This window comes from Dermacentor variabilis, chromosome 1 (assembly GCF_050947875.1).
Source record: "Dermacentor variabilis isolate Ectoservices chromosome 1, ASM5094787v1, whole genome shotgun sequence".
Lineage (NCBI taxonomy): Eukaryota > Metazoa > Arthropoda > Arachnida > Ixodida > Ixodidae > Dermacentor > Dermacentor variabilis.
In genome coordinates this window covers 230,326,432-230,354,325 of record NC_134568.1, presented here as the reverse complement: position 1 = coordinate 230,354,325, position 27,894 = coordinate 230,326,432, and the positions used below count along the sequence as shown (strand labels likewise).

Below are 27,894 nucleotides of genomic sequence, written 5' to 3'. Positions count from 1 at the left end.
GTAAGCAGCAGTAGTTCCCGTACGAAGTGCCTCCGGATGGCATGAACTGAAAAAAGTAAATTGCAAGCATGTGTCATTTTGGCATTTGGACCTTATAGGAAAGCTGTATGTAAGGCAGTACATGTGAAAATGATGAATGGACATTACGAACAAAACATGGCGTAAAAACACCCGACCCATTCCAAACAATACCATACATAAAATATGACCAAGCATTCCCATGTTCCTGTGCCTTATTTCCTGCTCTTAACCCTTTGAAGGTCAATGACGTAAATATACAGCGCCGCGAACAAGTCCAAAATGGTTGATGCCGTATATTTATGGCGCCGTCCGTATGTTCCAAAAGCGCGCCAATTTCCTAACTTTTCCTTTTCTGTCTTGTGCTGCCACTATGTAGGAATACAGGGAATTTTTTTCGTGTGCCTCCCTCTCTCAGTTTTCGTTGCATGGTTTGTTTAAGCGCTAGTTCGCTCCCGCACGTCTATATACTACCGCTCGCGTGTTGGCGGGCGGGCGGCAGTTTGGGTTTTGTTCTTTGGGCGGTTTTGGCTTCATGCGCTTGCAAAACTGATGGCTACCTTGTTGCTAATCGCTCAAAGGGCGACTGCTTGTTTCTCGCTGGTTAAGTGCTCACAGGGTGTGCATAGGAAGAATGCCGCCGTGCACGCTTTTCCGTTGCTTTTTTTTTTTTTTTGAGACTTGCGAAAACTAATGGCCTCTGTTTGGTGATAAGATGAAGATTAGCGAAAGTTTATCACGTTTTGCTTTTTTGACGGGCACACAACCACATAGTTTTCTTCAGTGCGTGCACCTACGCAGTTTGATTATGCTATGGGTGTACATATTAGTGTAAGAACAGGAACATTTGAATCTTGCATAATATTCTCGCATGTGCAAAGAGCACCACAAACGTGGCCCCGCAAGATTCAATCAATGTGAACCTAACCAATGTTAATCTAACTGCATGACAGCGGCTGACCTGTCTTTTGTTAACTGCATCACAATGCCCTGTGCGGCTAGCATACCCGAAAAGTACCTCAAGAAGTACCAAAATAGGTTACAATAATGTTGGGGCCCATAGAAAGTGTCCCAAACATGTCCCAGTAAGATCTGGTACGTGCCAAACTAACTCACCACAGCCGCCAATCTGTTTTTTGCTAACTGCGTCACAACACTCGGTGTCATGCCCTAAGCCTAAATTGCTTGAAATGCAGCACAGACTGTCAAACCAAATTTCTCACCTTGCGGGGGTCCAATATGCTCCTGACAGTGGAGTTTGCCAGCAAGCGCCGTGACACCTGTTGTAGCTAATGTGCAGCCACGGGATAGATGAGGAATAGGTACCCTGTGAGGCAGCACAGTTTTCGGCTTTGAAACCGGTTGCGGCACAGTATGATATTGGCGTGTTCAACAAAAGGATGAATCTTTTTGAAACACGGGAGCCAATGCTTGTGCTTTCCGTTCCGCATTGTGGTCCTTGTTTAGTCGCCAGTCCTTAAATCGCTGGCAATTGCATTTTCGGTGCTCTTGCGTTGACTTTCCTAATGGCATAACTGGACATTTGCATCATTCTTTGACCATATAGAGGCTTGGTTAAGATGTTTTTGTCGCCATGTTTGGTTGAGAAAATTGTTTAATAAATCGAGATTAGTATAAAATACACGTTTCTTTAGATTGTTGCTCCAGGCGATCTGATGTCTTGCTGGATTCCCTCAGCCGATGCCTCATAGGCTTCATCGTCTCTCTCCTCTGTCGCTGGTGAGCAGGGCAGGCTCCTGTTACTTCAGCATCTGGGGAAGGTATGTGCCTGGGAGGTGCTATTCATATGGAGTGGTGGTGTCTGGATAACCAGACTCATTCATTCTGATTTCCAGCTCGGTACAAGTTAATTGCATTCATACTTTTGATGATGATGCGTGGGGTTTTTTGGTGCAAGGGCCAGGGATGGCCAAAGAGTGCCAACCTTGATATTTTTCAATTACATTTTGATAGCGGGATGCCTGTCACCACCGACTTGTGATAACACTGCAATGCATAAGAATAATGCGACAAAAGTTCTTTGGGAGGTGGCACTATTACAAAAATCTGAATTTGTCTACCTTATCTTAGTTTCCTTTTTGCTTTCTTCAAAGTGCGGCTGCAGTATCAGTGATCCAGCGAAATGCATGGATATTTCAGTGGCTGAATATTTGGTGGAGGTGCGGGGTCTTTTATGCAAACAAGGGATTAAACACTGAAGGCTATTTAAAGTACAATGTATATTTACAAAAACAGCTGCGGCGCTGGTCAGTTCAGCCAACAGCTCGAGACTCGGGAGCAGTTTGTCTTCTTCATCGGGGTGCCCACACACATTGTCCAGAAGAAACCCGCAATATGCTTGTAGCAAAACAATGGGAAAACTTCAATATTACCTCTGTGCATTAGCTCGAGAAGTGGCTAATCACTTTGAGCATGCTAAAGTAAGTGAAAATTGAGGGCTCGCTAGAGCGTTAAAGCAGTGCCACTAAAAGAGTGAGCTGCTCGAATAGAGCTGAGTCGTGCTCGCAGGCTCTATTGAATTGCTATGTCAAAGCATAACTTCATTTGCGTCAAAAACGAAGTGAAATGCTCACTTGAGCAGCATCGAGTGCGAGGGGCTCCGCAGTGCATGCGACACTGCACAGGTCCATATGCCGCACATATTAAATATTCAAGAAATCGAATAGTAAATATTCTATTCGCGAATCGAATTATTCAAATGTGCACTATTCAATTCGAGGATATACGAGTATTAGCATACGCCTAATAATCGGACATTGTGAGCTATAGTTATTGCTCGAAAATCTTCCTAGTGAAAATAGGCATTTTCAACCGCTTCCACTGTCCCATAAGCTCTGCTGAGACTGTTGCTGCCGCTGAAGGGTATCATCATACGGGTCAGGTGCATGTGTGCTGACTGGTTAAGTTTGAATTATCCAGCAAAGGCCAATTTTAGGATCTGAATGAATGAATGAATATATGATGTTTAATGGCACAAGGGCCAGTTGTGGCCAAAGAGCGCCATGCTAGCGCCATTTTAGGATCTAAATAATGCAAGCTTGAGCTCATAGAAAAGCATGGGCACCGGCCAGGACCTCCAGCCTGCATTGAACTAATTGAAAAATCAATTTAACTGTAGTTGAATTAACAGAAATCTACTTTATTTGAAAATGCTGAATATTTGCATTTTCAATATACATTGTTACTATGCTGTATTTGACCTGCTTTCAAAAATTCAAAATATTCACCTGTCCCTACCAAGCACCAAGAATTTGTGATTTAGAAGCATCATTTTTACTCATTAGTGGAGAATAGCACATTTAGAATGGGTTTTTGCTCTTCCACAAAATATGAAATCTGCACGTGTGTAACAACCTGTAGCCATTTTCACCGTGTGAGCAGCATTGTAATAAGCATAATTTGCTTTCAGATTGTGCTCATACAAACTTGTTTAAAAAGTCATTCTTTCTACAGAATCATTAAATGGATTGACGAGCCTTTATTTTTGTGTCCTACAAAAAAAAAGTTTAAGAAGCCTTGCTTGCAGTGAATTAGTGGAGTATCTCTTCATTGAATCAATTATTTTTGTAAAACTTCTGACAGAAAATTTTATTTTGCACTGCATACTTGTTACGGTCTGCTGTGCTAATGCATGTTTTACATGTCTATGTTTACTTTTTAAAGTGGCATAGCATGAAATTCATTGCAAATGTGTGTTTTCTGATCTGCTTAGTAATAAAGGAGGCCTCAGTACAGTAATAGCTCATTAACTTGAAGTCATAAAAACCGGGAAAAATGTCAAGATAAGCAAAGTTTGCAGAAATTGCAGTGAAAAGTCGAGTTCATTCTAAAAAATTCACCACTACTGACCAGCTTTCCAACAAGAGCTTCTAAACTGGATCTTCGTAATGGTTTCGAAGAAAAAATATAAACGTACCGGAGATTTCAACCAGCTCCGTTTTGCGGCACTGCCATTTTATTCAGCGCAGAAGGACTGCGTAAGGGTGGTAGGCTTCACGGTAGCACTTAGACCTAGAGAGGTGTCCTCGAGCTGCTTCACACATCGCATGAGCCATGAGCATGATTAGGGCTACCTGTCTTTCTAGCGTCGGTGACCTGCCTTGCTTTGGTGGCACCATCCTCGTCGCACTCATGCTCAAGTTGCCCGCACCACACAGCCAACGAAAAAAATCTGTGCTGCATGCGTTGCGTAGAATAAAATTAAAATGGAAATTACACCTCTGATGGTAAATCACATGTGTTGTATAAAGAAACTGCATCAAGTGTGCCATTTAGCAGGCACTGCCTCTGTGCACGTCTCTCCCATCATATGACGTGCCACATGGTCGCTTGGCAAAGTTTTTATGCCACTAGGTTGAGACTTCAGATTTGGGGGAAGTGTCCGCATTGTGGTAGGTGCGGCAGCCTCGTGTGAAGCTTGTTAAATGGTCAGGTGGCGGAGCTCTTGTTCCACTGTCAGTCAAGATGTAGAGATATCCGCAATTTGGCCCAAAAATATTTCGAGATAAGGGGCAATAAATACGTGGCATGTATGGAAACTGGCTCGGTGCTGCGGAAAATTTCGACTTAGCTGATTTTTCAAGATCTAACGTGGTTTGACTGTATGTGCAGATAAATAAGTAGATAAATAGTTTAATGCTGAACTTTGTTTGTGAATGCACGGACTGTCTTGATGTTGAGAGCAGTATGGTGTCGTTGTAAAACTGATTTGAGAGGTACCACTGCCGCCCAGCCTGGGGAGATGATGAACATAAATTGCATATGATCAAGCTATAGGGGCTACACACTGGTGGGAACTGACATGGTGTGACATGCTAGCAATCTGGAAACTTCTCCTCTCCCTCTGGTCTCTGCTTCCTCTGTCTTCCATTCTTGCTATCTTTAATGTATTGTGCACCATTAGAAGGATCGTTGCACACTTTGATATGAAATCACATCATGATGGCGTGGCAGCTTTAGCTTGGAAGTGCGCAGTGCATTAGCATGCTCTTTCAACAGCTGTGCTTGGCAAAGTCTGCACAGTGCCTGACAAGTGCACAATAAGACTAGTAAGTAATGGTGAAGTGAGTACAGGTGAAATGAACGCAGCGGTACCAACAATGGGATTGGACCATCCTTTTGGGCTGACGTTAAAAACTGGGTTTTCCTGGGACGTGATAGGCATTGGGTCCACCTCCCACAGGCATGTGCGCCATCAAGGCAGCACTGCATGGTATCAACAGATTCTGTGACATGTTGAGCCAGCCATCATTCTATTCTGCAGGTTTGTGGTCTATATATAATGCATTTGTGGCTGTGAACAGTGGCACAAAATTTTCAGCTGCCCTGTGTGCTCCATTGAAAAGGAAAACATGAGTGTAGAGCTGGTGCAAATTTTTTACTGTGTCAAGTATACATTAAATTGCCTAGCTTTGCAGCAGATTACCTGTAGTTGGCGATGTTGGCACCTTTGTACACATTCGCTCAGAGCATTGGCATAGCTTCAGCCGGCACTTGTAGTTAGAGTGCCAGCAGTGTTGGGCCGCACATGAAAGTGTTTCCTTTTACAGTGGACTGCAGTGCACAAAAAGCAAAGTTTAGGCAGGCTTTGTTGTGAAAAACTGTTTGTCTTCTTTGCTTATGAATTATTGTATTTTTATCTTGGTACAGCATATTCCTACCATTGTCCTGTTTTGTTCCTTTCCCAACTAGGACTACTCTATGCCCAATGTGCATGGCAGCTGTATACTTTCTATTATCATTTCTTGCCAATCATCTTCAGTTTAATGGGAAAACTTAGGAAATAAAAATTTGTTGCACTGCACAAACTACATTCACATGTTCACATATCACTGTATTTGTGCAAATGTTTGATTTGGGTATGGTACGTGTGTGACTCGTGCAGGATGAAGGAGGATGGACACCATTAGTGTGGGCCACAGAGCATCGGCGAGTCAATGTGGTGCAACTTCTGTTATCCAAGGGAGCAGACCCAAACCTCAGGGATACTGTAAGTAAATGCAGCTCTATAACATGTAAGCCCTACACTGCAAAAAAATCTTTGCTTCTCGTTACAGACTATGCTAAATAAAAAAATTAACTACACTTCGTTGAGTTTTGTGCTTTAGCAGTTCAATAATTTCATGTAAGCCAAACCTGCCTACATTGAATCCAGGTAATTCAGATTACTGTCTATACCAAACAGTAGAAAAAAAGAATCTAAAAAATTTCATATAAGACAGTAGGAAAATTGCTTGTTTATGCTCCACTCCCACTTTATGATAGATTTAATTGAATGACACTGTGCGTGCCCCTGCAAGAGGGCTTTGCATCGACATTGCTTTTTGTCAGAGTCATCTGCACAAGGTCAGCCAGTCATGTACACAGGCTTCCTATGCTTGGTGGTGCTGTCTGTGCTTGCAATGTGGCATTAATTTGTCACTACAATGCCATGCGCACAGAATGTCAGAAGTGGTGCAGCAGAGAGGAGCAAGGCTTGCAGTAACATTCAGAAAAGAGGAGACTTCCCTGTGAAGCCCAGTTTGTTGATAAGAATGGTAGCAATTGTCACTGTGAGCCTCTGTGCACCTTTCTCCAATCCACGTGCTCACTCTGTTTTCAGGAGAACTGCTTTCATGTTTTATGTTGGTGTATGTGAATACTGAATAGTAGGTTTCGAATCGATTATCGAATTGAATCAAGAAAAAGGAAAGCCAAATGTTGGATTGAATATCAGGAAGTGTATCGCGAAGTTCAATGCTTCCAAATTTTATGCAAGCAATAAGGGAGCTGCGCATGTTCAGAAGTCTACTAGCATTCCATAACAATAATGTTGCAAGCTATCAGTAACTTAGGTACCTAGGAATCAAAACGTACAGTGGGGATTCTCTCAGTTCATTTAGTAAGTTCCTCCATAGAAAGTCAGAGTGCGAACCTCTTCTCGGCGACATCCTGAGAATGCTTGGTGAAAGTGAAAATCATGGTAAATTAATTCGTCTCTGTTGGGTTCCAAGCCACGTCAGAATCTTGGGAAATGAAAAGGCAGACCAATATGCAGTAGTGACAACCCATGAAAGACTAACATAAATAAATCTTCCACTCAAGGACTATGTTCGGGTAGTCTCTGCTGCGATCACCACAAGGTGGCAAAAGGATTGGGACTGTCAAGTTAACAACAAACTACAAATAGTCAAGCCCATACTGCAGGAGTGGAAGACATACCACCAGGAACGTTTCATGGAAGTTACGGTATCCTATGTCGCGTTTGTATCAGACAGACACATTTCACACATAACTTTTTATTGAAAAATGAAGAACAAGCAGTTTGTAATCAATGAATGAATCGAACTATGAATCACGTTTTAATAACATGTCCGGCGCTGGAGGAAAAAAGAAATATTTTGGTGAACTTTACAAAACACTAAAACCACTTCATCCCTCCCTGATCCTAGCTGAAAATTCACTTGTATTTCTAGACAATATTTTTAAGTTTCTAGAAGAAACATGTTTCTTAAACAAACTCTAAAGTAATAATTTTTTGTTGCTTGAAGCACTTTCATGAAGTTATATATTCTCTTCTTGTGCATGGTGCATCATAGCCGTAGTTGCTTTTGCTCCATAAAACCCTACATAACTAACAAAAGGTATAGTGTAGTCTACTCTTATTAAAGGGAACGCAGATCAATTCTATATGAAGAGCTGCAAAATGATTTTGTTATCACTAGAACATCTGTTGAATAGTATCAAGTGCTTTTTTCCCTCTTAAGCTGAACAAATAGTGAAGTTATGTTGTACTGAATATCTCTTTTAGGAAGGAAGGAAGGAAAAAGTGGAGAAGGAAAGGCAGGAAGGTTAACCAGTTTAGCTCAACCGGTTTGCTACCCTACACATCGGAACGGGATGGGGGGGAGGTGAAAGATGGGGAGGAGAGAGAGAGCACATATCACAGTACACACATTGTCAGTTTCAGTCCGTCACTCTTGCGTGGTACGTGACATCACTGTCACAGCCACTTGTCCAAGCCCGTCTCTTTCAAAAACCGAAGTAGCCCCTTCGAATATTTCTTTTAGATTTTCAGTTTAATAGTGGACCTCTCTTTAATGCCAAACTTTTATTGCATAGAAAGCTCAACCAGTGCATTCCTAACATCAATGGCCTGCAGTTTGAACGCACACCAGTTTCGAGCTGCCACCACCGAAGCATATGACAGAGCAAACACGAGCTAGCTGCAACGTCTTCGCTAACTGCAGAAGAAGGAGATATCACTGCATACATACACGAGATGTGTTAAAAGGAACACCACCAGAGAAAGATGAACTGAAAGTGTGCCGCAATGTTTGTGAGTGAGCGTCTACAACTTGTGCGCAACACGATGCAGATAACATGCACGCATGTGAGCGTGGCGCGCTGTTCACCGCCGGGAAGAAGCCTTCACAGGGCACATACACATACACAAAAGCTTCATATGGTTCATCGCCGTTTGTATCGCACCGCTTCGCAAAGCAGAATGGTGGTTTGGAACCTAAGAAGATAACGCTAGAAGTAAGTAAATCCAAAGATGACCATAGGCAGCTGGCTAAGCGTGGTAAATTTAAGTCCTCAAGTGCCTGCTTTGCAATCTGTCTCACCATGCTCACTGCCACAAATAGCGCTCACCGCCACAAAGGTGGCGGTGAGCGCTCATCGCCTTCTTTAGTTGTCTGCTAGCCAGAGAACTTCCAGGGAGCAGCCAGACCAAAATCGTCCTGGCTGGTTCTGGCAGCCCGCAGGTATTCAGAACCGTCCAGCCTGTGTAAAAGGAACACTCAGCAGAAGTGCGTAGCGCGGTGGGCAGAGCAACTCGAGAAAAATGAAGGCACTCTGGCTGTCTCTGGCACCCCGCAGTTAGCCAGAAGTAGAAAATCGAAGAGGCCCACTGTGGTGGCATATGATAGTTCATGTACGAAACCCTGTGTGGCGTCTGATATTTTGATTGCCATTGTACATTGGTGCTTAGGGGTATTAGTGGGGTATTAGGGCACTTAGTGGTGCTGCAGGGGACATACCAAAAATCTGATGCCTGAAAAATTGGTTGGTGGCTAGATTATCATTTTTGCTACCAGGATATAGATTTTGTGGCTCATGCAAACAAGAATTTGCTTCATTATAATCGATAGTGTGTTGGATCTTGCATTTTTGATTTTATTAAAGCAGAAGAATACTCTGTTGAATTTATGTACGACCAACCAAATGTTAGATTTACTTTCTTATATCCAATAATTCACTATATCTGTGTTTGTTATATTAAAGTTCAACAACTGTACCAGTTTCTGAATGGTGGCACCCTCATATGTCTTGAATGTATATAAAGGCTTCATGGCTCACAAAGAAAGTAATTCTTCTCCAGGACATGGCTGGGGTTATTTGGCCCCTGGCAACTGTCTCTCTTGTACCCAAGGTTTGTAATCCATGCCTTGGCAAGTCTAATCAAAATATAGTTATGTATAGGGGCAGATGTAAGGCCTCTGAGTCTTAGGGTGCAATGAGATCTTTACAGGACAACTGCAACAAAATGATGGGTTAAAACAAAATTTTTATTTTAGTTTCATTTGCCACCTAACATGTCCTCACTTGCTAGTAGCTGTGGATCTTGAGCAGCCATGGTCTGGTTCACTGGAAGCATGTATTTCAAAGGTGAAGTCATGCCGCACGTACCGTTGCACAGTGAAAACCTGCTGAGGTTTAAAGGTGAAATGTGAATGAAACGGTACAGTCTCGGGTGATGCGGAAGTGACAAGAGCTCCCCGCACAAATGTATATAAAAAGTCCGCAACGTGAGCATTATATGTATGTACTCAGGATGATGCGGGACTGCAGGCACTGCATATGTAAAGCAGTATACATTGTGGGAATGCATACGCATGTGAGGAAAGCTCAACGGAACAAGCTCTGGCCATATCACCCAAATACGAATTTTGTAACAATGCCAATGCTTAGTTGGCAAGCCTTTTTCTAACAATCAACTGTAGAAGTAAGAACAGGACCAAAGAGAATGCTGATAAGCTGCAAGGTGTGCCCCAGTGCATTGCAGTGACATTGTGCAGAGATAGCTCAGTATAGAGAGAGAGAGAGACAGAGAGAGAGAGAGACTTTATTCAAAGTCCTTGTTAGGGTCAAAGGAGGCAGGGGGCCGCGAGACTAGCCCCACCGGGTGCTTCCTTCCTCAGGCGGTGGCCAGACCTTGAGTATTGGCGGCGGCGGCGGCAGCCAGCCAGGCTACCCAGATTTGGTCCTCTGGGCATTCACTGAGCAGCATGGCCTCCCACTGCTCGGGCATGGTGATTCTGAAAGTAGGATTAATGCTGTGTTTGTTGGTGCGTGGTGCTGCGGGGCATGCCCAGATGATGTGGTCGAGCTCTGCTCATGGCGCATGGAATTTTTTGCAGCTCGGTGTGAAGGTATCGGGGTAGATGTGATGACACAGGGATGGTGTAGGAAAGGTGCGCATCTGTAAGAGGCACCATGTGGTCGATTGATGCTTGTTGAGAGCCTTGTCGGGACGGGGGTACTGGAGGTGGGCTTTACGGTAGTACGTGACGATCTTGCCATAGGTGATCGTACGTTTGTGCACGTGGCTGTGCCAGTAGGCTATGGCCTCGTGATCAGGGGCTTGGGGATGGCGAGGCCACCCTAAAACTGCTGGTTAGAAGAGGAGTGACGTGTCCAGTGGATGCTTGCTCGGGCAGTGTCGTGCGCAGCTACGTTTCCGGTAAGACCTGCGTGGCTCGGGACCCAGATCAGGTCAATGCTGTGGCGATGGAAGGGGTGTGTGCCAATGAGAATGGGGTGCGCTTGGGACGAGATGAGTCCTCCGGTATAGTTACGTAGGGCCGTCTTGGAATTGGTGATGATGCACGATGCTGTAGTCGATGCATAGGTGAGAGCTATAGAAGTTGCTTCGCCTTCTTCAGGATGTATGCTGCATATGAAGCTGGTTATTGTGATATCCAGTTTCGAGCCCATGACCACGGCAAGTGTCATGGCCAAGTGGGTCGGGTAGTCTGTGGCGTTGACATAAGCCACGTGCGAAGCGCCCTCATACCTATTGCCGAGTTGCTGAGCCCTTGCGGTGCGATGTACTGTATTGTAGTCGGGGTGCATTTTCTTTGGGAGAGGTGGAATCGGGAAAGTGTCGTGAATGTCCAGCGATATGGGCAGCTTGATTCCAGCCTGCGGGAAGGAAGGGGTGCTTAGCTCACTGAGGACTTGGCGTCCTGCCGCAGTGTGGGAGAGGCGTTCATAGTGAGCTAGGCACTGAGCCTCAATGAGCTCATCGAGAGTGTTATGGAGTCCCAACTCAGCCAGCTTTACATTGGCGGTTCTGGGCAGAAGGTGGAGTGCTTGTTTGTATGCTTTCTTGATGATGATAGCAATCTTGTGTTTCTCAGCATGTGAGAGGCATTGTAAGGGGGCAACATATACGATGTGACTGATAATGAAGGCCTGGACTATGTTGTCCTCTTTCATACCAGTATGTCGAGTAGCGATACGTGAGATAAGCCGGCGTACTTGTGCAGTGTGGTTGCTAAGTTGATGTAGAGTTGCAGTATTCTTGTGGTTTCGCTGTATGCGGAGCCCAGAGACTCGGAGGATTGGAACGTAAGGGGTAGGCGCGCCGTGGGCTGCCAGGTCAATGCATAGCGAGAGAGATTCTGACCGGCGGTGCCGATGAGCGGGCAGGCTCGAGTATGAGAAGTTCGGATTTAGCTGGAGAGAAGGAAAGACGGCATGGTTCGATGTATGCTATCACTGTGTCGATGGCTGCTTGTAGGGTTGATTGAATTTTGCCATCACTACTTCCTGCAGTCCAGAGCATGATGTTGTCTGCATAGAGACTGTGATGGAGGTGGGGAATGGCAGAGAGACATTCTGGGAGTCCGACAAGGGCGATGTTAAAGAGCGTGGGCAAGAGTAATGACTCTTGCAGTGTACCCTTACTCCCTAGCGAAATGACGTCAGATTCGAGCCCCCCGATTGTTAGAATGGCTGTACGACTAGATAGGAAATCAGCAATATACAGTGGAACCCCGTTCATACGTTTTTCACCGGACCGGGGGAAAAAAACGTAACAGCCGGGAAAACGCAACAGTGAGGAAAGCTCCGAAAATGAATGAAAAAAGTGCAGCTTCAACTATAGACAATTTATTTCCACAGAGTGCGCTTAGGACCTAAAAAAAAGTCCAGAATTGTGGCTTGCCGTTTCTTTCGCTCGCTAGAAATCACCACACGTTTCTCAATAGCCTGGAAGGCCGCATTGCTGTCAGCGTCGCTGTGAGGTGCGACGTACCTGCGGAGGAGGTCCAGAGCCGCAACGGCTTTTCGAAAGCTACGATTTGGCAACTCCCCGGCATCATGCGGCTCGTGCATCGCAGTCTGCGACTTCACTCGCGACCGAGATCCCAACGATCTCGGCGATGCTCCGACACTCTGACGTCCCGATAACAACATCTACGTCGTCGTATGTGACCGCCATTTTGGCTTTTGGCGAGTTTTGGCCGGGCTTGGCTATGGAGCTGGCTGCAAGAAGCCGCACGCCAATTCGATGGCGGCCTCTCGAACTGGCGTGCGGCTTCTTGCAGCCAGTTCCATAGCCAAGCCCGGCCAAAACTCGTCAAAAGCCAAAATGGCGGTTGGAGCGCGTTGCCTACTTTAGCTAGAGTGTACTAGAATGGGGGAGTGGGTCCAGCGGAGGCCCCGAGAAGCGGCGAGAGTGAAGCAAAAAACATTGAAATTTGCGGCGGCGCTGCAGTCGCCTTCTTCTGACGTTCCGGCCAATCCGGTGCCTCGACGGCCCGGCGGAACCACGCCTACCGATGGAGGTTACGGCGGCGCTCAGCTGTCCTGCTCGACGCGCCGCCGTCTCCTGAACACGCCGTCGTGCTTGTGTTTATTTCGTCATTTACTCTCTAATTGATTTTTGTACCAGGTATGTGAAAAAAGAATACAATATAATTACTGCTTTGCCATGAATTGAGGTTCCTCGCTTGCGTCAAACGATGCCGTCTGCCCGATATCTACGCGCGCAGACGGCCCTCGCATATGTGTTATGGTTTGTCTCGTAACTCGGCGACTTGGCACAGTGTTTGAAGAATGAGAGGATGAGCACACTTCGACGAAAGAACTACTGTTGTGTAATGGGTTGCATAACCGTATACAGTAGATTGAAAGGTCAGGCCAAGCTCTCGCTCTTCGGAGTCCCTAAAGATGAAGAACGGCGACGCGTGCAGGAGCTCATTCTTCACCGCACCGACTCCATTCGTGAGCTGCACTTTGGTCCAAAGTACATACTGAGGCATTATGTGCATATCATTGAAGGCCAGGAAGTATCTACACAGCGTGGAAAGCCTGCGCTTCGGTCTGTTGCGGTACCCACAATCATTTGCCGTATTTTCAGGATTATCTCTGCGAGCAGCCTACACCCGAGCAGCCCACGCGAAAGAGAACGACCTCATATTCAACAGATGAAGGCCGGTCAACAAAGAGAACGCTCCCGCTCTCAGTTGAACGGTCCTTCAGATTGGAGGCATGTGTCAATGGAAACCTGCGCGAGCTCGAAGACAGACAACCGATAACATGCTTCCTATATAAACAATGTGTTTTGCTTTATTCACCCAGGAGGTCTGGAAAACCAACTACATCTCAGGCGTATATGACGCACAAAAATAGGGAAGAAAAAGGCTATTCCGTAAATATCTTCAAAACCCACAATTAACCTACAAAAAAATGTGCTGCACGTAAAGAATAATGTGACCCATATAGACTCCCTAAATCTCAAATCGCTGCCGTTATTAGGGCATCGGGAAAATTTTTTTAGCATTCAATATATCGCCTTGAGAAAGGAAGAAAACAAAGGTTTACCAATTTTTATTTAACACCTAATTATGCCACACAGTTCATTAACTCCTGTAACTCATCCCATTACGGCACATGGTCCCCATTTCTTCGGAATATCAGCTATGAATTTCGTTTTCTCATGACTCAGTGAAACACGCACATAAGGTAAGGAAGGCAAACTGCAAACGCGATCCATCTGACTGCGGGACTCCAGCTAATCCAGGCACGGTCATCCTCGAACGCAACTACAACGCTGCGCTCGACCGCGGCCGTGCTTTTTTTTTGGGGGGGGGGGGGGGGGGAGGGGGCATGCTCTTCGACCGGCTCCGCCGCGGCCTCCGCCGCGCGCGGGGGCGTGGCCTCCAGAAGAAGGCGATCGTGGCGCCCTCTGGATTTTCAATAAAAAATGCCTCAGCGCGGAGCCCTCGTTGGACCCACTCTCCGAATCTAGTACACTCTACTTTAGCCCAGGCGGGTTCGGGGGGCTAAGTTGCGACGTATCATGCGGGAACGTTTTCACAGCTACGACGTAACAGCGGGGTTCCTTATACATTGGATCCTATGGAAGCTATGCCGGGACCGGATGAAAACGACGTAGCAGCCGGGAAAACGCAGCAGTGAGGAACGTAACAGCGGGGTTCTACTGTAGCGGTATGTGTTACAGCGGTAAATGTGACAGGGCCTCCAATATGGCGTTGTGTTTGACATTGTCAAAAGCTTTTGTAAGACCCAAACCAAGGATGGCTCGTGTCTCGAGTTGAGTGGTGCCTTGATGAGGGTCTATTATTTGCTCATATAGTTGAAGCATAATGTCTTGCATGGGTAGCCATGGGCGGAAGATAGTTATGTGGATAGATGGTCTGTGGTAGATAGTTATGCTTGTCTAATTGTGCAGTAAGCCTTTGAAGAATAATGTGTTCCATGACTTTCTCCAGACATGGTGTTATATTATGCGTGTAAAGTTTTTGAAAGTGCTGTAATCTTGCATGGTGAAGTCTTGGACATTCAATTCAGATGTGCCGGACTGGGAGTTGTTCCCCACATTTTGCGCATAAGGGCGGTTGTGTGCCTGTTAATAGGTAAATGTGTGTTACGTAGGTGTGTCCTATACATAGCGTGCACAGTGTGGTTTCTGTTAGTCTTGTGATTTTTTGCTGGAAAAGTTCGCCTAGTTGGGGTTTTATTGCGTGTAATTTGTTTTCAGTTTCTTTATTCCACTGATGTTGCCAGCGCTGGTGCAGCCGATTATGGACAGAAGGTTTAATATCTCGAATAGGGACCTTAGTAACTTGAACGTCACCATGTAGACCAGCTTCTCTAGCATTCTAATTTGCCAGCTCGTTTCCTGCTATGTTGCAGTGCCCCGGTACCCATCATACCACGAGGGAAAGTTCTTCATTGTAAGCATCATAAATGGATTTCAGCAGCTGATTAAAAACAGCGTTATCCCCCAGCTCTCCCCTGGCCAATGCATTCACAACACTTAGAGCATCTGTGTAGATAATAGCTTTTTGTATGCTATGTTGTCGTATATGATCCATAGCCCGTCGTATACCATATGCTTTGGCAGTGAATATGCCGCAGTTTCTATTGAGGTTTTTTGTAATATTATAGCAGTGACAATGTGCAGCGCATGAGACTGCCTTAGCTGTGTTTGAGGAGTCCATAAAAAAAGGACGTTGCGTTGTATTTGTCTTCCAGCGATAAGAAGTGTTGCATAATAGTCTCGCGTGTCACGTTTTTCTTGTCAAGTGCTTTAAAAGACATGTCACACAGAACTGGGCGGAGGCACCAAGGAGCAATGAGATTACTGAGTCCAGTTTCTTAGATATCTGAGAAACTAAGCCCTAATTTTTCGGCAACAGTTGTGACAGCCAAAGGAAATGGCTGAGCTAGTGATGGCCTATTCGCGTACAGCTGTTCCGATGTTCGATCATCCATTAGTGTTGTGCACGGGTGTTCCCTCTGAGCTATTACGTTGAGGGCATATGTAATTCCTAAGTGCGTTCTCTGATACTCCAAGGACCACTGATTGGACTCTGCGTAGAGACTTTGAACAGGGCTGGTCCAAAAAGCACCAGTGGCTAGCCGAATGCCTAAATGGTATATGGGGTCAAGCATCTTTAACATTGTTTTAGACACTGACTGAAATACTACGCTGCCATAGTCTATTTGTGACCTCGCAAGGCTATTGAAGAGTGATAGCAGACATTGCGTGTCAGTTCCCCAGGAATAATGAGCCACAATCTTTATGACGTTTATCGATTTGAGGCGCTTTAGTTTGAAATCCCTGATGTGTAGAATAAATGTAAGTTTGCTACCAAAAATGACGCCAAGAAATTAATGTTTGCTTGTGACCGTCACTTTGTGTCCATTTAGTTCAATGGACGGATCAGGGTGTAGGCCTTTTTTTTCTTGTAAATAGTACACATGTTGTTTTTTCTGTATTAAAGCGGAAACCATTCTCATTTGCCCATCTCGATAGTCTATTTACACAAAGCTGAACCTGATGCACACATATGGATAAATTACAAGATTTGAAGCTCACTTGCAGATCGTGTACGTAGACCGAGTAGGCGATTGTTGGTGGTACAAAAGTTTGAAGCGAATTCTTTACAATGAACAGCTTACAACTAAGTACACCTCCCTGGGGAACACCATTTTCTTGCATGCACAAAAGTTCGAGATAGTTTGTTACCTATCCTCACCCGAAACTTTCGATCGGAGAGGTAGCTCTGTGTGACTTGGAGCATGTTTCCGTTTATCCCATATGCGGTCAAGTCTTGCACTATGTCATACTGCTGTGCTCTGTCATATGCCTTTTCGAGATCAAAGAATGTAGAAAGACAGTACTGATTATGGACAAAGGCATCTCGTATGTGCGATTCAAGGAGGACCACATTGTCAGTTGTTGATCTACTTGCACGAAAACCAGCTTGTAGCGAATCTAGTAGACCATTGTATTAAAAAAAATGTATAATGCGGCTATTCATGGTTTTTTCAAACACTTTGCATAAACAACTAGTTAAAGCTACCGGCCAATAATTTGCAACCACGGAGGGATCTTTGCCTTGTTTGAGGATCGGTAGAATGATTGCCTCTTGCCAGCTGTAGGGCAGACAACCAGCATAAAAAATTTTATTAAAGAAGCCCAGCAAGCATTCAAACGTCTGCTGCGGCAGTTTCTTAAGCATGTCGTAACTGATCTGGTCCTTACCTGGAGCTGAACTTCGGCAGCTGTTTAGAGCTATGTTTAATTTGTGTATTGTTATAGCGTTGTTGTAGCCATCTCGACTTCGTTTATACCATCTCACCTTGCATTATTTTTATCCCATGACCCTATGTTTAGTGTCAGCAGAGTTTTTAAATACCTTGCCGATGTCAATATTTTAAACAATATATACTATGACCCGCACCGCCATGCTCCATCACAAACGTGAGGAGCCTGAGGAGTTGAATGCCTCGAGGTCTCGCACCTTTCGCAAGGTAAAAGTACTTTGGTGATGGCTTCGAGGCAAATTTTATTGCTTATATTTGCTGAAAATAAAAATAATCTGTATAACACATACATAGAGTATAACATATGACGGGTGATCACTCATAGTCACCGAAATCTCTAACCCACGCACAGATGAAGTACCTGATATAACATTAACCGCAGTGTTTAGCTAGGCCTTTTATATCTTTTTAACTAGGAATTATCTGCCCCTTTATATAGCACACTTCAACATGCTTACCATTCTGGTCTGACTCTTGTATTTATACTATAAATTGTTGAATATATCCATAGGCTTGACGCTCTTTGGCTAAAGACGCCCTTGCACTATTAAAACCCAGCAATCCAGACCTGATGTGAGGGAAGGGGGGGGGGGGGGGCAGATTGTCTAAATGCAGGGGTTTTCCCTGTTTAGGAATTAGTACAATTTTGGAATGCTTCCAGGACGACGGCAAAGAGCCCGATTCCTATACTGCATTGATGTGATGAAGGAGGGTCGCGAGTGCATCGTCTGTGTTTCGAAGAAGCCGATTAGTCATAGTCGTCCCCAGGGGCGGAGTTGAGGCTTAAGGTGCAAACCACTGTCTGTAGTTCCGCAAGGGTAACGGGGAATCCATCTTAGTGTTGTCCTGGCCTGTGTAGGGCTGTTGCTGTCGAGGTGTTTGGGTGCCAATGTACTTGGTGAATAGGTCCCGTAGTAATTGATCAGAGCCCGGAGCCAGATGTAGTTTCTGAAGATTCTGCCGTTGTGTCGTTTTACTGGTGCGATCATTGATGAGATGCCGGAGGATATTCCAGGTTTTGTTGAGGTTAGGTTGCCGTTGCATACCATCGCATATAGCATGCCATTGCTGATCGGTGAGCTGATGCGCATAGTGCTCGATATCATGGTTAAATAGCGCGATGCGTTTGCGGAGCCTACGGTTAAACATCTGATTCTGGTATTGCCTTTGAAGTCACTCGAGGGCCTCTAACATATGCAGGAGTCGGTTGTCGAGTTGCTGTAGGCCAGCCTCTTCAGAGACACTTTTGGTCGCTTCCCGGGCGTCCTCTAACAAACCAGTGATCCAGACCTCAAGAGTTGGCAGGGGGGCCGTCCGGAAGGTTGCACTGTGTGCGCTGTGCTCGAAATGCGTCCCAGTCTGTGAGACTAAGCAGCTGTCCAACCCGTCTACTCAAACTGGCCGTGATCTGTGTCTGGAGGATGAAGTGGTCGCTGCTCAGAGTGTGTCCGATATTGAAGCAATCTGCCATGAGAATATGCTTGGTCAGGGTTAGATCTGGTGTAGTATCCCTGAATATACTGCTACCTGAAAGAGCATACGTTTGGGAATGTTGGTATTCCATAACTTTTACGTTTTTAGCGCACGAAAAGGGATGAGAGACAGAAGTACGACGCGGACACAGCGCTAACTTCCAACAATTGTTTTTTTATTCTACGAAGCAGTACACATATATATAGGTAACAGACAGCAGTGCACGCATGCGCATATATACTGGTTTTGAACAAATAAGACAGCAACGAGACATGTGTAATGGAAAGTTAAGATGATATCGAAGATGAAAAAAGCGACCATGCGTAGCTCAAAGAAATTTTTTTTTTGTAACTGCAAGATTAAAATGCTATTTCCGTCAAGGCACCCTCTTTGTCACGTTTGAAAAATTGAATTTATTTTTTGAAAGATCGATTGAAGGCGCACTAACAGCCCAAACTAGCGATCGAAGCGATATAGGTGTATCGCTTCGTAGAATAAAAAAACAATTGTTGGAAGTTAGCACTGTGTCCGCATCATACTTCTGTCTCTCGTCCCTTTTCATGCACTAAACACGTAAAAGTTATGCTGTTACCAATGCGCGTGGGGTGGGCAGGATCAGTGAGATGGTGTAGTGGAGTTAGTGGATGTCTGCCCAGAGCTGATGGCCCTTGTGTCTCTCCTAGGGGTATCCCCAGGGAAGTGCAGGGGTGCTAAAATCTCCCATGACAACGAGGGGGGAGCCATGGGCAAAACGATCCACTGCCTCTAGGAGGCGATAGAAGCGATACTGCTGCCTGGGACTACTGTGCAGATTGAGAATAAATAGACTGGAAGAGCTCTTGCACTGAGACGGGATGGTTTCGAGGAAAACATGCGGAGGGCTGTCCAGAAAGGGGTCATGCTGTATGACGGTAACATTGCAGCGGATGAGTGTGGCGAGAGATGGCTGATGATTGGTAGTGTGGGCGTGGGAGTGGTAGGCCGCGTAACTGGTGAGTTTCTCCGTCGTCATTGGCTCCTGAAGGGCGATGACGTCGGGCGGTCCCTGTGATGTAAGTGTGTGTAGACGCTGTTGTAGAATTCCTTGTTTTCATGAGTAGCCGCGGCAATTCCATTGCCAAATGTAGTACGTACCTGAGTTAGTGTTGGGAGGCGGAGGCATCGTTGAGGCGTGAGTGCGATTCCTTGAATATAGCTCCTTTGAACCCGTTGGACCGTTCCTCAACGTCTGTCCTACGTCATTCGAGTTTCTTTATAGAAGTTAGGACCTCGTGGGTAAGCTCTGAATGTTGCTGTTCTTTTTCTGCTTTGAGCATTTGAGTCGCAGTGGCAATGGCGGTCTCCATGGCCTTGGCAATGACCCCTTGTACATACTCTTCAACGGTTGCACGGACAGTGTCTCTGATGGGGTGGAAGTAGCGGCGTCGATGGAGCCATCAGATTCGGGAGGGAGTAGCATAGGGAGGAGGCAATGCAGCCAATGCATGAATAATTTTCAAGCTGTCTTAAATATTTAGTCTGAAATTTAGAGATGCAGCCCTTAGATGGGTGTGGCCCTTGCACAAAAATATGTGCTATTTCACTAAACTGAGGAAATAATTCATGATCTGTTATGGAAGCATTTCTGAAAGACATTTTTGAAGGTTGCTTTATTCAGATACCCTAAAGGCCCTTACAGACATTACTAAGGGGTGGGGGTGGTTAACAACAAGATATTTCAAACACAATTTGGGGGGAAAGGCAATATAGAACAATGTAGTATAGATCACCGAATACAGCAACATGAAAATTTAAAGAAAAAATGCATACATGATGGGAAAAAAAAACACACTCGGTACAAAGCATGTAAATGCACTTACAATGCGTCAAGGGCACAAAATTTTGTTTTTACTCGACATGCGTATTTAAAGTGCGCTTCAAATGACTTAAAAATGAGTCATAATCATGTATAGAAGCAATTTCTTTTGGCAGCTTGTTCCACTGATAAATAGCAAGAAAGAGCGGTGATTGTTGAAGGAGATTCATATGTGCAAACATGGGACGCACTTTGAAAGGATGGTCGGGGCGGGGGAAAATTCTTTGCGGGGGTTTGATATGGGATGCTGTAAAGGATGACAGGGTATGATACAATCTGTGAAAGTTGCAAAATAGTGCTAACAGTCGTTTTTCTAGAGAGGGTAATTGGAAGGACTCTTTGATAGCCGTGATGCTGGATGTTCTTGAGTAGGTTTCAGTGATGAAACGTGCTGCTTTATTTTGTAAAGATTCAAGCTTGTTTATTAGGTATGTCTGATTTGGATTCAATATTACGGAAGCATATTCCATCTCTGGACGAACTGGAGCTGTGTAAGCTAATATTTTAGTTGACTGATTTGCTAAATACAAATTTCGCCTAGTGAATTCAAGTGTATTATTTGCTTTCGAAATTATTTCATCAATGTGATCATTCCATGTAAGGTTTCAAGTTAAATGGACGCCCAAATATTTTAACGTAGGCACATTCTCTATGCACATGCTGTTCATAAAATATGAACTTAAGTGAACGTTACTGGCTCTGGTAAATGACATTGTTTTTGTTTTAGAAACATTTATTTCCATTTGCCATTGCTCGCACCAAAGTGAAATTTTGTTTAGGTCGGCCTGTAAAATATTGGTATCTTCAGAGGTGATAATCTGTCTGTAAAGAACGCAGTCATCTGCAAACAACTGAACTGTTGAGGTCAGGTTGTTACTGAAGTCATTAATGTAAATTAAGAATAAGATTGGTCCAAGTACAGATGGAGCCCGGAGGAATGCCAGATTTAACTTGTGCTAAAGGGAAAACTGATCATTACGGAAACGAATTGGTAGTGATTGGTTAAAAAACTGGAGATCCATTTAACACTTTTACCATGAATGTTAAGCCAGCCAAGTTTCATCATTAAGTGAGAATGGGGAACTTTATTGAATGCTTCCTTGAAGTCAATAAATATGGCATCGATTTTTATTGAACCGTGAACAGCTTGATGAAGATCAATTATAAGTTCAAATAGTTGTGTTTCACAAGAGTGTCCTTCTGAAATCCATGCTGATTATTAGTAAAAAAAGTTCAGGTAAATATTTCTCCGAATACCTCCTGTAAACATGCTGTGAATAGTATTGGAAGTACAGGAGGTATTCAGAGACCTGGATTGGGAAGAATTGGGGATAAGAGGTAATGGAGGATACCTTAGTAACTTTCGATTCGCTGATGATATTGTCTTGCTTAGTAACTCAGGGGACCAATTGCAATGCATGCTCACTGACCTGGAGAGGCAAAGCAGAAGGGTGGGTCTAAATATTAATCTGCAGAAAACTAAAGTAATGTTTAACAGTCTCGGAAGAGAACAGCAGTTTACGATAGGTAGCGAGGCACTGGAAATGGTAAGGGAATACATCTACTTAGGACAGGTAGTGACCGCCGATCCGGATCATGAAACTGAAATAATCAGAAGATTAAGAATGGGCTGGAGTGTGTTTGGCAGACATTCTCAGATCAGGAACAGCAAGTTGCCATTATCCCTCCAGAGAAAAGTGTACAACAGCTGTGTCTTACCAGTACTCACGTATGGGGTAGAAACATGGAGGCTTACGAAAAGGGTTCTACAGTGAAACCGCGTCAAACCGTAGTTGGCCGGAGCTCGGAAAAAGTACGTACTAAACGGTAGTACTGTTTAACCGAAATAGCATTAGATCGCCCACTTACCTGTCGAAAATGGAACTCAGAGAGAGTGCAATGAAAGGGAAAAAAGTCATGCAGTATTTCTTCACTTCGCGCGACAAAAATGTTATTTTCGTTTGATGCCGCGGCGGCCTAGCACGACGACGACAGCTGCCTCAAACTTACTGAAGCTGCGTGCCAGCTTTTCAGCCAGCCCCCTCTTCTCGGCAAACACTCGCATGGCAGATTCCTCATTGGTGTTACGTATTTTCCGTGCATGTGCGCAGTAGTACTGCAGAAGTCCTGGGGGCGCCTTTTTCATCGTCGGGTGCCGAAGTTTGAAATACTTTTCATTTGGAATAGAGTTACGTTATCGCGCCCCTGTTCTCGCCACGACGATTGCATTCATGAGGCTGACATAACGCGCAGCTTATGCCACTGTCGGACCTGAATCGCCCGTGCTGTCGCTTTCCGTGTCGTCCTCATCGCTGTTGCTAGTCGACACTTCGGCAACAACACAGGCAACGATGGCGAAAAGTCGAACCTCGTAGCCGACATGTCTTCGCGGTCGCAGTAGCGCTGCCGAGCAACTTCTTCGCATTCCAAATGCCACATACTGTAGTCAACAGCAGATCCCTGTTGCACGACAGCGCCGACTTCTTCGTGTCACGTTCGATAGCACGGACAATGTCTAATTTTTCTTCTATGCTGAGCACCCGACGTCTTTTTTATCCGGCCTTCGGAACGACACGAGTCCTCGCTTGCATGACGCCATAACGCTCTCTGGCATGGATGGATGGATGGATGGCGGCTACACCCTTTGTAACAGGCGGTGGCTGGCGCCACCTAGCCTTTTGCACCCACTCCTATTTTTTTCTTTATATCCCTTCCTCCCCCAAAAATAAATATCTAAAATAGTATAGAAAACATTAGCTCCCCGATTTTTGGTATTATCTCTCCCTTGACTTCCCCCACCAATCCTCTAGCCTCCCCTTCATTACTGCCACTCTTTTCTCGTCTACTTGCCCTCGTTCCCCGAGGGCAAATAGACGAAATGTACCTGGAAATGATGTTGATGTTGATGTGACTTCACGCGCAAACGCACAGGTGCTTGGAAACCGTTGTTCCGATCTCTGAGGCTTGTTGTTCTGCCAGGCCGCCCGATGGAGACGGCGCACCGCCGTGTTTGCGCGACAAAAAGTTGAAATGCTACGTTTTAACTGATGCGTGCGCAGTAAGCTGGTACGGTTTATGCGGATGCAAAATACATTATCTTCAATGGCCGCTGAGTCAGCGACCATTGTTTAACGAGGTTTTACTTAAATTAAGGACAGCGCAACGAGCTATGGAAAGAAGAATGATGGGTGTAACGTTAAGGGATAAGAAAAGAGCAGATTGGTTGAGGGAACAAACGCGAGTTAATGACATCTTAGTTGAAATCAGGAAAAAGAAATGGGGGCATGGGCAGGACATGTAATGAGGAGGGAAGATAACCGATGGTCATTAAGAGTTACGGACTGGATTCCAAGGGAAGGGAAGCGTAGCAGGGGCGGGAAAGTTAGGTGGGCGGATGAGATTAACAAGTTTGCAGGGACAATGTGGCCACAATTAGTACATGACCGGGGTAGTTGGAGAAGTATCGGAGAGGCCTTTGCCCTGCAGTGGGCGTAACCAGGCTGCTGCTGCTGCTGCTGCTGATGATGATGATGATGAAATATTTCATAACTGCTGAAGATATATGCTCAAGTAATTTACCTGGAATACTAGTGAAGGATATAGGTGTATAGTTTGAGTGCACTGATCGGTCACCTGATTTGTAAATGGGAGTGATACGACCAATCTTCCAGTCATCCGGTACAATTCCTGTATCTATTGATTGCTGGAAAAGGGCGGCTAACACGGGAGGTATTATAGGCTTAATCATTTTAAGCGTCTTTGTGCAGATGCTGTCTGGACCTGATGCTGAGTTATTCGAAAGTCGATCGATGGCCGATTCTATTCCCTCCGGTGTAATTATAAGGTCATTCATAGATGAGTTAATTGAAAGAAACGTAAGATCAGGTGGTATTGTGTTTTCGTTTGTGAATACAGAGCTTAAAAACGAGTTTAATTCAGTTGCAGCTTCAAATGGTGAGAGTAGCACGCCATTGTTAACTATTGGCATAGTGGATTGAGAAGAGTGTTCAGGGATAATTACTTTCCAAAACTTTTTTGGATTGTTAATTAACATGCTGACAATCTCAACGTTAAAAAACTTGTCTTTAAATGCTTTAATTTCCGCTTTACATTTATTTGATTGCTCTCGGTAGCGCTGCCAATCACCATCCAAGCCAGACAACTTGGCTTTAGAGTAAAGACGTTTCTTTTTATTGATTGCTCTCTTCACTTGGGACGTGAACCATATGCTCTATGTTGATGAGGTGATTTCAATTTTGGGAACGTGCTTTTGTTTCAGTTCAGTAAGCTTTCTTCGGATAGCGAGGCAGTTATCATTTGTATTGTGATAAGCCATGGTTTCCAATAACCACACAAAAAAAGATAACAGCTCTGCAAAAATTATGTCGATATTTGCACGGGAGTAATCGTAAATAGATTTCGTTGCTTTTTCTGGTTTACTACTTTGTAAAAGATATTCACAGTGTACTACGTTGTGGTCGCTAATACGTTCAAGGACGTGAACAAGCATATTTTCCGGTTTGGTTGTGAGGACTAGATCTAGAATTGAGTTTCCACGTGTTGGCTTGCAAACTATTTGATGCAGATCAAATGAACAAAGAACATCAAGAAATTCCCTGCATTCTCTATGCACATGTTGTTCATAAAATATGAACTTAAGTGAATGTTACTGGCTCTGGTCAAACAATCAAACATCTTTAAATCAATGTTTGTTGAATCAAAGTTCTACTGTCTTTTTTAAAGTAGTGATATTATCAGTGATACTGATTAACAGTGGGTGAAGAAGGGAAGCCTCAGCTTGGAGCCGACATTTAGACACGACCCTTTGGTGAAATATGGGCTCCAGCCTGAAACATCTCGTTTACCCAATGTTAATTTATGCCTTTCTCTTACCTATTGTGTTTAATGTTCATTAATCAGTCAAATAATTTGCTAAATGACATGAGAAGATGAAGTTCATCTGCACCTTTTGTGTTATTGCTGTTTGCCTGATTATAATAATTTTTTTATTCAACTTGCAACTGCTGTGAACCTGTGTTATGGTTTGTTCACTTAAGGTTGTTAGACACTGCATTAGTCTTTATATTCTAAATGTTTTTGTTGTGGGAATTGTACACTTCCATGTGTACATGTTGTATCTAGACTTGAGTTCTTTGCTTCAGAAGCAGCAGAGTTATTTTGTGCTTGTGATAAAAAAAATTTTTTGTCTCTTTGGTCAGGAGGAGAACACAGCACTTCACTGGTCTGCCTTCTCAGGCAATGTGGAGATTTCGTGGATGTACCTGGAGCGCGGCTGTGATCCCAATGCCAGCAATGAGCGTGGTGACACCCCTCTGTTAGTTATTGCACCACTCTGATGTTACAATATTGGCCGTGAGATCGAGCGGAGTTTCCGCCTGACGGACACTGGCTCAACTACAATAGTGTGAATGGCGCATCACATTCTCTGCTAGCCGCTACTTGTTTACATGTACGCGTACAGCGCACATATCATTTAAAGTGTTTGTTCCGTGGTTGTATCGCAGTCGTAAATGGTGGTATATACTTTTTTGATGATGTTAAAACTAATTTGGCTTGTACTGCAATAAAATCAATGACTGCACATGTCGAGCACGCGAATGTGTAATTATTGCGCCCTCTGTTCGTCATAGTTATTCAAATTTTATTGCTGCATTGTGATTCAAGCACTTCACAAAAAACACTTGGCGTCGTTTTAAACAACTAAAGTGGTCACTGCGATACTTGAATGCGGCGCTTTGGTGATTCCTTGTAGCAAAGTGTTGATAATTGCGAAATTTTTGGGATACCACGAAACATGAACAAGGAGGCGCGAGGTCATTCAGCAGTACGAAATAAAACATTAAGTGCTCATATGGTATCGCAAGGTACAGTTGATCTTAAGTGTATGTTTGCGTGACTGTCACTTAGTGGTGACCATCCTTAGCTGTGACCATCCTTAGCTGACCATCCTTAGCTGTTCCTGAGGTGTACTTCCATTATGTGGGTATCCCATTATGCAGAATTCTACCTCGTAATAAATTTTTGTGCTTATAAATTATCTGCCATAAAAGGAAAGTGGAAATTGAATATTACAAGAAGATCACGTGTAAAATTTCAGTCGCTAGGCACAGTGTGCAGCAAAGCAGAGTTGCTGCCGGCTAATATATGCGCTGTTTAGCATGGTGTTGTTAGCTTTACAGAAGGTAGCAGTCAATATTTTCACAAATAAAGAAAACAATGGCATAAGGCTGGCTCTTAAAATAATTGAAAATTATTCACACCATTCTCACACACATAATCATGCAAAAATATCCCTGTGCTAAAATGCTATGCGTTTAGTGTTACTGCAAAAAGCAACAAATAAACAAACTGAAACATGTGTGAGGCCACATGGTGACCTTGCCACTGCACTGCCTCTCATAGGGGCATAACTTGTATAATTAAGCTTATTAACTATCTTGTACATGACAGAGAATCAAAAAAGAAGTAAACGGTACTAATGTATGCAGACAAGTGGTGAAGTAGAGTCACAATAACTAGCTGCTTTAACTTCACTGTATAGAAAAACGCATTTTTATAACCAGTGCAAGAATAGCAGAAAGTTGAGTTGTGCAGCAGCAGTGCCAGCAGAATAGGCTGAATGCACTTCAACAAAAATCACCATGTATGTATACCAGAACAGCAACTGCATTTTACGCTCCTCTCACATATAGTAGGAATGTTCAGGGCATTTCGTCCAAAAATGTGGCATTGGAGGGCAATATATCATCAATATGCTGCAGTCAACATGTTTCATTAACATACAGTCGGCCCAAATCGCTCTCAGTGAAGTGCTGCCAGGTACATTTCAATGCACACCGCCTACTGCCCATCCGCACTAATGCGGAGATGGTGCTGCCACCTATAGCCCGATCTCGCTGCCGATGCAGATTGTAAAAATTTGGGCTAGATAAGGCCTTGTCATCTCTATAGTCAATTTCAGAGCTCACTTCAAGAAAATTAAGCATTGAGCAGACATATCTATTGAGGCTAGAATCCCAGCCCAGCTAAAGGTGGGGGGAGAGGATGGAGGGATTAACAAAGAGATGGCCTTTCATATAAAATGAGGAACGCCCACTTTTGTCGTCTACCCCCTCACTTTATTATTATTTAAAGCTGTGCTGCATGTCATCCATTGTTAAACCCCTGAGGAAGAGGCCTAGTTGGCCCTGAAAAGTTGGGCGTAATAGAGACTCGTTTCGTTTGGAAATATTCACTTTGTAATTACCCCAACCATGCAGATAATTCTGTCATAGTGTTTTTAGTTTCCAGCAAATGACAATGCATGTTCTCTGCCTTTCTCCTTTCAAGGCACGTGGCTGCAAGGCAGGACAACTATGATGTGGTGGTGTGAGTAT

General features: G+C 44.4%; 1 protein-coding gene across 1 annotated transcript in view; it reads left to right on the top strand.

Moving 5' to 3' along the window:
* G9a (histone-lysine N-methyltransferase G9a) overlaps nucleotides 1–27,894 on the top strand; it is a 159,225-nt gene that overhangs the window by 67,433 nt on the left and 63,898 nt on the right. The window contains exons 12-14 of the mRNA XM_075670611.1: nucleotides 5,924–6,028; nucleotides 25,717–25,832; nucleotides 27,848–27,886. Coding sequence (XP_075526726.1) covers nucleotides 5,924–6,028; nucleotides 25,717–25,832; nucleotides 27,848–27,886 — 260 coding nt within the window. The remainder of the gene's footprint in view (nucleotides 1–5,923; nucleotides 6,029–25,716; nucleotides 25,833–27,847; nucleotides 27,887–27,894) is intronic.